Genomic DNA, 11,810 nt, shown 5'->3' with positions numbered 1-11,810 from the left:
CTGTCTCTGTCTGTCCCATAAATAAATAAAAACATTGAAAAAAAAAATTTTTTTTTAAATAATAAATAAAATACATAAAAATAAAATACAAACACACGACATCTCTGTAAGTAAGGGACAATTCAGGAGGGAGTGGTTAAGAATCATCAACAACACACCCCTGCTTTCCTGTCTGTACTGTTCAAGAGCATCCCTAGTTGAATGCTGCTTTTTAAAACATAATACAGGGGCACCTGGGTGGCTCAGTCGGTTAAGCGGCCGACTTCAGCTCAGGTCACGATCTCACGGTCCGTGAGTTCGAGCCCCGCGTCGGGCTCTGGGCTGACGGCTCAGAGCCTGGAGCCTGTTTCGGATTCTGTGTCTCCCTCTCTCTCTGCCCCTCCCCCGTTCATGCTCTGTCTCTCTCTGTCTCAAAAATAAATAAAACGTTAAAAAAAAAATTAAAAAAAAGACAACATAATACAGCATCCATGATTCATTGATGACTGTACTGTTTCCATGGGGTTGTTTGCTGAGAGGTTAGATAATGTCACCCTTCTGGAAGCCTTGGGTGGGAGGAGTAAAAAACACATGGACCGATTTCAGCCAGTGGATTCACACACCATGCCTTCTCAGAAATGGGAGGTAACAGTCTGACCCCACGAGGAGTAGGAATGAGAGCATTCTCTCTTTCCACGTGGGACCTGAGGGTACTTCTGGATCTTTTATTGACATTTATGTCTCAGTTTTCCCTTTGCCACAAAAAAAAAAAAAAAAAAAAAAAAAAAAAAAAAAAAAAAAAAATACTGAGTTTAAAAGGAATGCCTCCTTCTTGGAAAATAATTCTTTTTTAAAAAAAATGTTTGTGGGGCGCCTGGGTGGCGCAGTCGGTTAAGCGTCCGACTTCAGCCAGGTCACGATCTCGCGGTCCGTGAGTTCGAGCCCCGCGTCGGGCTCTGGGCTGATGGCTCGGAGCCTGGAGCCTGTTTCTGATTCTGTGTCTCCCTCTCTCTCTGCCCCTCCCCCGTTCATGCTCTGTCTCTCTCTGTCCCAAAAATAAATAAAACGTTGAAAAAAAATTTTTTTTTAAAAAAAATAAATAAAAAAAATGTTTGAGAGAGAGAGAGAGAGAGAGAGAGAGAGAAAGAGATCATGACTGGGGGAGGGCCAAGAGAGAGGAGACAGAGAATCCCAAGCAGGCTCTGTACTGTCAGCACAGAGCCCGACTCCGAGGTGGAACTCACTAACTGTGAGGTCATGACCTGAGTTGAAATCAAGAGTTGGACACTTAATCACTGAGCCACCCAGGCACCCTGGAAAATAATGCTTAATGGCTGTGTTTACAGAATTATAGCACAGTATTAAAAAAAAAAAAAACAGAAAACACAAAAACAAGGTGCTTAGGTGGCTCAGTCAGTTAAGCATCTGACTTCAGCTCAGGTCATGACCTCATAGTTCGTGAGTTCGAGCCCCGCATAACACTCTGTGCTGACAGCATAGAGCCTGCTTGGGATTCTCTCTCTCCCTCTCTCTGCCCCTCCCCCACTTGCTCACGCTCTCTCAAAATAAACAAACATATTTAAAAAAAACAAGAAAACAGGGGCGCCTGGGTGGCTCAGTCAGTTAAGCGTCCAACTTCAGCTCAGGTCATGATCTCGCAGTCCGTGAGTTTCGGGCCCTGTGTCGGGCTCTGGGCTGATGGCTCAGAGCCTGGAGCCTGCTTCAGATTCTGTGTCTCCCTCTCTCTACCCCTCCCCTGTTCATGCTCTGTCTCTCTCTGTCTCAAAAATAAATAAACGTTAAAAAAAAAAATTAAAAAAAAAAAAAACAAGAAAACAAAAAACCTTGGACATAATAATTCCTATCTACCCAGGACATGTAAATCCAAATCAGATCTTACTGTTTTGGGCAAAGATGGATTTCAAAATTGACAGGGAGAGATTGGCTAGCAGGTCCCATCAGACACAGTGACAGCACAAATTTCTGATTATTAAAAGATGCAACATTTCAGATGGGACTACATAATATTTTAGACATAATAACATAATACAGGTGATTATATAACTATACAGTTACTAATTTTACTATAGATATTTATCATCATGCACAAAGCATGATACTGAAAGAGAAACATTTAACAGAAAATGGATGCACGAAATGAACTTTTTCAAGGAGTTTATGCTCTGAGAAGAAAGGCTAAAATAAGAGTACAAATAATCGTAGGCAGATGATATTCAGACAACAATAAGGAAGGAACAAACTGCCCGTAGGAATCCCAAGGAAGGAGAGGGGGCATCAGACTGGAGTGGCTAAGAAAATCCTAATGAAGATGGAACAGAGTATTCAGATGAAGTCCAGGTGGAGAAGAACAGAAAACCAAGTTTTGACTGTTAGGTGAGCTTAGGAGAAAAAAATCTAGAACTGCAAGCTGGGACCAGATTGTGTAGCAAAATCACTTTAGCTCCAACCTTGGAGGCAAACAGAACATTTTTAAAAATATTGTTATTCGGTCAGCTAGGGTTGGCTGTAACAAAGTATCACAAACTGGGCGGCCTGAACCACAGAAATGTATTGTCTCACACTTCTGAATGCTGGAAGATGAGGTCAAGCTGTCAGCAGGGCTGGTTTTTCTCTGGGCTGTGAAGAATTTGTTTACAGGCAATCTTGTACCCTTGGCTCGAGGACACATCACCCCAATTTCTGTCTTTGTGTTCACATGGCATTCTCTGGGTGCATGTCTGTGTCCAAATGTCCCCCTTTTTATGAGGAAACCAGTCATTTTGGATTAGACCCACCCCAACGACCTTATTTTAACTTGATTATCTCTGTAAAGACCCGATCTCCAAACAAGGTCACATTCTGAAGGATTGGGTGTTAGGACTTGACCATATCCTTTTGGGGATACACGATTCAACCAATAACAGCCACACACACACACACACACACACACACACACACACACACACACTTTCATATAGAAAGTGACTTTCTTTTTTTTAAGTTTATTTTTTTAGTAATCTCTACACCCAATGTGAGGCTCAAACTCATGACCCTGAGATCAAGAGTTGCATTTAAAAAAGCCATATTGAGAGGTTCAGGTCTGGTGTTCATTCTAGCATCATGTCATGGAACAGAAAAGAAAAAAATAGAAAAGGAAATGCTCTAGGGGCACTCTAGGGGCACTCTAGGGGCACCTGGGTGGCTTGGTCGGTTAAGCGTCTGACTCTTGAATTTCGGCTCAGGTCATGATCTCTTTGTGAGTTTGAGCCCTGCATCAGGCTCTGCACTGATGGCACAGAGCCTGCTTGGGATTCTCTCTCTCCCTCTCTCTCTCTACCCCTCTCCCGCTTGTCCCCGCTCTCTCTAAAATAAATAAACTTAAAAAAAAAATAGACGTTCTAGCCAGTACCTTCTCATGTAACTTCGTTTTCTCTCGAAGTTTATCTGTCTTCACAGCCACAGCCTAACTGCCTTCTCACTGTATGAAAACGAACAAGTGTGTTTGAGATTAAGGAAAGTATTAATAACTCTTCATTTGTATTATGCATTACAGTTCACAAAGTATTGTCTCCCACTTCATCTCATCTGATCGTCACAAAAATTCTGAGGTAAGCAGGGGAGATACTCTATCACGAACGTATAGACAAGTGAATTAAGTCTCAGCGAGGTTCCATGAAATACTTAGGGTCCTGCTTTGGGTGAATGGATGGCAGTAACATTTAGGTGTTCTGAATTACAGCCCAGATCTTGTTCATTCCTTTATGATGATGTATCAAAACATGAAAAGTATAGCAATCACTTTAACTTGTTTTCTTCACTTAGAAAAATCTGTGTCAGGCGCAGCCTGCCAATTAAGGAGTATATTGACTGAATGAAGACCCAGGCACATCGATAAGAATGTGTGAATTCTTGGTATAGGCATAATAGGAGGTAATAAACAACGGACAGTGGTGTCTCTCATCGTGGGGCTGACAAGGCGGAAACAAATTCAAGATCTGCCTCTAGGGGCGCCTGGGTGGCTCAGTCGGTTAAGTGGCCGACTTCAGCTCAGGTCATGATCCTGCGGTCTGGGGGTTCGAGCCCCGTGTCGGGCTCTGTGCTGACAGCTCGGAGCCTGGAGCCTGCTTCAGATTCTGTGTGTCCCTCACTCTCTGCCCCTTCCCTGCTCATGCTCTGTCTCTCTCTGTCTCTCAAAAATGAATAAACATTAAAAGAAACAAAATTTAAAATATATTCCTCTTTATATTTTTATTTTATGTATTCTTTTTACTTTAGAGAGAGTGTATGTGGGTGAGAGGGGTAGAGGAAGAGAGAGAATCTTAAGCAGTCTCCATGCTCAGCTTGGAACCTGATGCAGGGCTTCATCCTATGACCTGAGCCGAAATCAAGAGTTGGACACTGAACCAACTGAGCCACCCAGGTGCCCCTAAAATATAAATACTCTAATGCAATCCAGCAGATAAAGCCCTTGTGCTATAAATATGGATAAATAACTAGACCCCAAAAGGCTACCCCTTCATTAAAGAATGGTTGGACTGGTTTTGTGTTCGTTTTTTTGGTTTAATTTCCTTTGTTGTTGTTGTTCATAATAATAAATGTTACCACTTATTGAGAAAACCAGTGCACCAAGACTCATGCTAAGCACTTTCTGCCTTTCTCAGATCACCCTGTTTTACAGAATAAACCTGAGGCTCAGTTAGGTGAGGTGCTTGGTTGAATCCAGACTTTCTGACTCCATAAAGCTAGTTGATTTTTTGGTTTTGTTTCTTTTTGGTAATAGTGTCACTGATAAAATTCACATGCCATACAATTCACTCATTCAAAGTGCACGATTAAATGCTTTTTAGTATATTCGCAGAGTGAATTCTGCAACCATGATCCCAAAGGAACCCTGTACCCACCCCTCCGGCTATCACTTCCGCCTCATCTTCTCATCCACCCCCCTCTCCTCACCCTAGGCAATCTCTAGTCTACTCTCTCCATTTCTGTAGACTTGCTTACTCTGGACATTTCGTATAAATGGAATCAGATATTGTAGGGTCCTTTCCATTTTTTACAGTAGCCCCAAGTGCACAAAATGGGATAAACCACAACCCGTGGCTCATCATGCACTGTCAATATTAGTCCACGGAGAGCCTACCACTTAATTAAAAAACTAGACCATTAACAATAATTTACGTCCCTTAATGATGAGCTTTTCCTCCATCCTTTCCCTCTGCCCTCCCATTCAGAGGTAACCACTCTGCATGGGAGTTTTGTTTATCATTCTCTTGTTTTTCGTTTTTTTTTTTTTTTTTTAATGTAGCTTCATCACAAGCTATATATATTTATAAGCATTTTAGTTTAGTTGCACTTTAGAGTTTGAACTCTATGTCGTCATGAAGTCGTACACAGGGACACGTTTCTTTCACTGTGTTACGGGGTTCCCTCTACATTGTGTATAAATCTACAGTTTATTCATTTTTCCTTGTGCGACTATCACAATTTATCCGCTCTCATGCCACTAAGCATTTGTGGGTTTTTTCTAGTATTCCCAGTCTGTTGGTGCACACGTACAAGCATTTCTCGAGTAAACACTCAAGAATAGTATTGGTAAATGGTACCAAAAAAATCCAACCTATTTCTTGTATTTTATTCCCCATCATCTTAATTTTTGCTAATTGAGTGGGTCTGAACTGGAATTCCACTATGCTCTTGATTTGCATTTCTCGGACTTAGGTGTTTGTGGTCCATGTTTACCTTCTGTGAAATACTTGTTCATGTGTTTTGTCCATTTTTTTCTATTGGGCTCTTTCTCCTGTTCTTATTGATCTGAATTTATTTTAATCCTGTCAGTTTATGTGTTGCAAATACTTTCTTGTTTTTTTAAGATTTTATTTATTATTTTTTCATTATTTTTTAAATAATTTTTTATGTTTATTTATTTTGAGAGAGAGAGAGAGACAGACAGCACGAGCAAGAGTGGGGAGGGGCAGAGAGAGAAGGAGAGAGAGAATCCCAAGCAGGCTCCATGCTGTCAACACAGAGCCCAGTGCACGGCTCAATCTTGAGAACATCCAAGCAACTGGGCCACACAGGTACCCCTTTAACATTTTATTTTTCAGTAATCTCTGCACCCAGTGTAGAACTCGAACTCACAACCCCGAGATCAAGAGTCACACGCTCTACCAACTGAGCCACCCAGATACCCCACAAATCTCTTAACAGACTACATTTAATTTTCTTAAAGGTATCATTTGACAGGCAAAAGGTCCTAATTTTAGTTTAGTTATTTTGCCTGTCATCTACTCTAGATCAACTATATGAGGAACTGTTTCTCAGGCAGTGGACAACAGACAGCACAAGACCGGGATTACCGAAGAAGTGGAACTCATAAACTAAGTTCTACACAGTCTGACTTCTCCACCTTGGAACAACCTCTCCTGAACAGAGCACTGGGCCGGAGTCCCAAGCAAAGCACGGCAGTCCCGCTAAGCCAGTGAGCCGGAGATCAGAGCTGGGGGCAGCTGAGCAAGGAGGGAACTGTGCGGTGGACTGCATATCCTCAAAAGTGTGTGAAGCCCTTGAGTCCGTGGTTGATGGCTGCACTGTCCATAGACTGAAAGATGGGTGTATTTTATTTATTTTTTTTTTTTAATTTTTTTTTTCAACGTTTTTATTTATTTTTGGGACAGAGAGAGACAGAGCATGAACGGGGGAGGGGCAGAGAGAGAGGGAGACACAGAATCGGAAACAGGCTCCAGGCTCCGAGCCATCAGCCCAGAGCCTGACGCGGGGCTCGAACTCACGGACCGCGAGATCGTGACCTGGCTGAAGCCGGACGCTTAACTGACTGCGCCACCCAGGCGCCCCAAGATGGGTGTATTTTAGCAGAAAGCATGAACTCAACTATTGCACAATTTCTGTATTTCAGAGGCTTTTAAGAGAAAACAAGACTTTAAAATTATCTTTATTTAGTTCCTGTTATCTGCTGTCTAAAATCGTCATGATGGGTGTTCACTTAAGATTTGTTAAGTATTGGGGCGCCTGGGTGGCTGTCGGTTGAGCTTCCAACTTCAGCTCAGGTCATGATCTCACGGTTTGTGAGTTCGAGCCCCGCGTCGGGCTCTGTGCTGACAGCTCGGAGCCTGGAGCCTGCTTCAGATTTCGTGTCTCCTTCTCTCTCTGCCCCTCCCCTGCTTGTGCTCTGTCTCTCAAAAACCAAAAATAAATTTAAAAAAATACAAATAATAGATTTGTTAAGTATTCATTATTATCCTAGGCATTGGTTATATTTTTCATTCTTCATAGCAATCCACTGAGAGAAATCCTACTATCTCTCAACTACAGGTAAAGAAACTATGAAAGCTCAGTAATTTGTCCAAGAAGTCACAGAACTACCTAATGATAAACCCAGACGTCAAAACTAAGTCTCCCGAGGCCCCTACCCTGGGCACAGGAGCCCCAAGATACTATTTCCCATACAACAGGCACACTAAGTCAATAGCTTTCATGAATTTCCATTCAGTTCTACTCAATATTTATTTCTTTAACGTTTATTTATATAAACGAGGGTAGGGAGGGGTGGAAACAGAAAGAGAGACCATCCCAAGCAGGCTCCGCACTGTCAGCACAGAGCCCTATGAGGGGCTCAAAGTCACAAACCGTGAGATCATGACCTGAGCTGGAATCAAGAATCGAACGCTCAACTGACCGAGCCATCCAGGTGCCCCTTCTATTCAATATTTAATGCGCTAGAAATTCTGTTGAGGGTTGCCGGTAAAAGATTATTAAGTTCAGATAATGTACTATTAAGAAGGACAGGGACGCCTGGGTGGCTCAGTCGGTTAAACGTCCAACTTTGGCTCAGGTGATGATCTCACAGTTCGTGAGTTCAAGCCCCATGTCGGGCTCTGTGCTGACAGCTCAGAGCCTGGAGCCTGCTTCGGATTCTGTGTCCACCACCCCACCCGGCCTCTCCCCTGTTCGCGCTCTGTCTCTCTCTCAAAAGTTAACTAAATGTTAATAAAAAAAATGTACAAAGATGACATAACAATGTGATGATTTGAGAAGAGGCTGTGAGGGACCAGTGAGGACACAGAGGGGAGACTGACCTACCAAGCCCGGCAGAGGACAGGCTTTGCTGGAGCTGCTAGGCTCTGGGCTGCGAATCCCCTCTACCCTTTTCCTTGCTGCCTAGCCCAGGGCTCTGCGGGTCACAAACGCTGACGGAACTGGGAGGCAGTACACGCAGTACAGATAGAGCGCGTGCTCTCTGGAACCGCAGTGGCCAGGTTAGGGTCCTGGTGCCACCATCTATGAGCTGTGACTTTGTGCAAGTCACTTAACCTCTGAGACCCCCCTTCCTTCCTGGGTAAAACAGGAATAACTCGTAGGATTGTGGGGACAGAAAGACATCGTGTAAAGCCCAAAGTGCTTGATAAATTTTAGCCATTATTATTCATGAAACTGACTATAGTGGACCTAAAAATCACAGTAGATTCACACCGCTCTTACTGCATCGTGCAATATGATCATCGGGCACGAAAACCCTAGCAAGTTAAGCTCTGTGTGGAAACCAAGAACCAAGTCTACTTGTTTCTCTTGCATTCCCACCTCCATTTGCCAGAGATCATGAGAACCTGTAAATCCTACTGAACAGCTTTTGACTAAAGTTTCAGAGAGGAGATGCCCTGACAATCTCGGCCTGAGCTTTGAGACCTTGCCCGTGTCATCCGGGCATTTCGTTCCTGTAGGGCTGACCTTCCACAGAAGGGTGGGTCTCCAACCCACTCGCCAGCCCCCAGTAGTAAAGCTGGTCCTACACATGTGGTCGCTTGAACTTGGTTTATGTTGGTCTGTGGGGCACCTACGTGTTTCACATGTATATTATAAGGATGAATATTTATTGAGTCATCTTACTAAGTATAAAATATTGAACCAAGTTACTGACAAGGGATAATTTGTGCTATTTTCTTGCAGATGGTTTAAATTTTCTTTTTAATTTTTTTTTTTTAATGTTTGTTTTTGTGAGAGAGAGAGAGAGAGAGAGAGAGAGAATGTGGACACACAAGTGGGGGAGGAGCAGAGAGAGCGAGACACAGAATCTGATGCAGGCTCCAGGCTGTCAGCACAGAGCCTGATGCGGGGCTTGAACTCATGAACCATGAGATCATGACCTGAGCTGAAGTCACACACTTAACTGACTGAGCTACCCAGGAGACCCTTGCAGATGGTTTAAAGCCAGTGGGGAAAATGTGAGGTTTGCCATCTAAATACTGGGCTTGTTCTAAAGTTAGTGAGCCCTTCACCTCACGCCAGTCAGAATGGCCAAAATGAACAAATCAGGAGACTATAGATGCTGGAGAGGATGTGGAGAAACGGGAACCCTCTTGCACTGTTGGTGGGAATGCAAATTGGTGCAGCCGCTCTGGAAAGCAGTGTGGAGGTTCCTCAGAAAATTAAAAATAGACCTACCCTATGACCCAGCAATAGCACTGCTAGGAATTTATCCAAGGGACACAGGAGTACTGATGCATAGGGGCACTTGTACCCCAATGTTCATAGCAGCACTCTCAACAACAGCCAAATTATGGAAAGAGCCTAAATGTCCATCAACTGATGAATGGATAAAGAAATTGTGGTTTATATACACAATGGAATACTACGTGGCAATGAGAAAAAATGAAATATGGCCTTTTGTAGCAACGTGGATGGAATTGGAGAGTGTGATGCTAAGTGAAATAAGCCATACAGAGAAAGACAGATACCATATGGTTTCACTCTTATGTGGATCCTGAGAAACTTAACAGGAACCCATGGGGGAGGGGGAGGAAAAAAGAAAAAAAAAGAGGTTAGAGTGGGAGAGAGCCAAAGCATAAGAGACTGTTAAAAACTGAGAACAAACTGAGGGTTGATGGGGGGTGGGAGGGAGGAGAGGGTGGGTGATGGGTATTGAGGAGGGCACCTTTTGGGATGAGCACTGGGTGTTGTATGGAAACCAATTTGACAATAAATTTCATATATTAAAAAAAAAAAATAGCTTCACCTAAAAAATAAAAAAAAATTTAAAAAAATAAAATATTAAAATAAAAAAAAAATAAAGTTAGTGAGCCTTCAAGGAACTCAAATACAAGTTATCTGAACCGTAAATGTGTAAGAGCTGAGACAGTTTCGAAGAAGCACTCACTCTACCAGTTACCACAACATATTACATAAAGTGCCAGCTCCTGTTCCAGGAATGCTGTTCTTGGCTTCTGAGCCAAGCTTTCCCGTTGGGCTGTGTGGACCCTGGGATACCATCTCACTGGCAGATTCTTCTCCACTGTCCAGCTGCCTACTGCCACATCCCCGTTTCCAAGAGAAAGGTCAGGGACACAGGAGTTCCAAAGCATGTCTCAGATTGCTGTGCTTGGCAAAACAACAACAGACTAGAGCCCTTTGAAGTCAGGTCAACCCTCTACCCGCTCTGACCCAAATTAGTCTTCTAGAGTCAAAGGTAGCTCTCTTGTCAGAAGGTCACTTAGCCCCAAGCCCCCATGTCTTAATACCCCCAAAACAAAGAGAATTCCTTTCCTAAATCCTTCTCTGTTTCCAAAATTCCTCAAGAGAACTCATGACCAATATATTCCTTATGATGGTAAACCTAATGTGGATCGTTTAGAAACTCCAAGAATAGAAATCCACTTAACAACACTGCAAGTTATGTTTTATTATACAACAGTCAGAAGGAAATTATCTGCAGACAGCAATAACTGCCATAGACCTGTATTCTCTAATTAAACAAATATATTTCTTATTTGAAGGTTTATTTCTTAATAAATATTATATTTAATGGTACCAAAAAGAAAAATATGCTATTTACAAAGAACAAAAGCAGCGAGGCTGTTTCTTTTTTAGCTATAATTACAATAAAAGAAAATACAGAAATATAGAAAATATAGAAAAATATAAAAATATAAACTACATCATACATATGCCAATTAAATACATTCAGTAACACCTACCGAGCTACTATTCTGTAGCTACTCATCTTAAATAACTAATATTCAGTATCAGAGTCCTGGGTTTACAATACTGTGTTTTTTCACAGATTTCCTTATCCGCCTTATTTTTTTCCTTAAGACTTGATGATCTTGTTTGCAAATATACCGAAAGTATCTACAACCTACAACAAAAAAAAACAAACGAAGCAAAATCAACAAAGAGTTTTAATACTTATCAAATTCTTCAAGTATATTTCCACATTTTGAAAATTTTGCTTCAACTCTGGCATACTAACGATTATGAAAATAAGATGGCTTTGTATTATCTATACCAAGGTATCCTGAGCACATTCTAAGAGCTATGACCAGTGAAACGCACACTTTCTACATATGAAAACGTTTCTGATTGGTTGCTAATTAAAGCACATACTTTAGCTGGTTCCACCCTGCCTCCCAAGCCCCAGTTAAGGTGATATGCATATTATACATATATTCACATATCGAATGAGACTCCGCCAAAAGCAAATTACTACAAATTCTCTTTCAATGTCAGCTTGTAAAACAGCGGAAGAGGCATCTGTAACAATACAAAGGTTCTCTGTAAGAAAACCTTGATGTGAAGGATTAAAATAAACTCCTCACAGGTCAGAAGAGATGAGAACTTAGCCAGCCGTTCTAACCATCCAGAGAGCAGCTGGATGGTGATGGGGCAGCTCTGACAAAGGTCTTTTCACAGTCTTACAATGCCATGGGTTCACTGGTCAAGTATTTCAAACATGAATCAAATTTCTATTAAAAAAAACTAGACTGGGTGCATCTGGATGAACGTCTAAATCTTGATTTCAGCTCAGGTCATGATCCCAGGGT

The 11,810-nt window shown here is 42.1% G+C and overlaps 1 protein-coding gene across 7 annotated transcripts in view; it reads right to left on the bottom strand.

Annotated features, from left to right (window-relative positions):
- Nucleotides 1-3,382: 3,382 nt before the first annotated feature.
- The window catches only part of TAF1A (TATA-box binding protein associated factor, RNA polymerase I subunit A), a 39,815-nt gene continuing 31,387 nt past the window's right edge, over nt 3,383-11,810 (bottom strand). For 5 of the 7 annotated variants that reach the window (XM_086694236.1, XM_086694240.1, XM_086694239.1 and 2 more), the window contains one exon: nt 10,650-11,125. In XM_086694236.1, the coding sequence (XP_086550362.1) occupies nt 11,013-11,125 (113 nt within the window). In that variant the 3' untranslated portion in view covers nt 10,650-11,012. Of the gene's footprint in view, nt 3,458-10,649; nt 11,126-11,810 lie in introns of those variants that run through there. The other 2 variants (XM_086694237.1, XM_086694238.1) reach the window with 2 other exon arrangements.

The sequence above is a fragment of the Puma concolor genome, chromosome E4 (assembly GCF_028749965.1).
Source record: "Puma concolor isolate L17-30 chromosome E4, mPumCon1.1.hap2, whole genome shotgun sequence".
NCBI lineage: Eukaryota > Metazoa > Chordata > Mammalia > Carnivora > Felidae > Puma > Puma concolor.
This window is presented reverse-complemented; position numbering and strand designations above follow the sequence as displayed.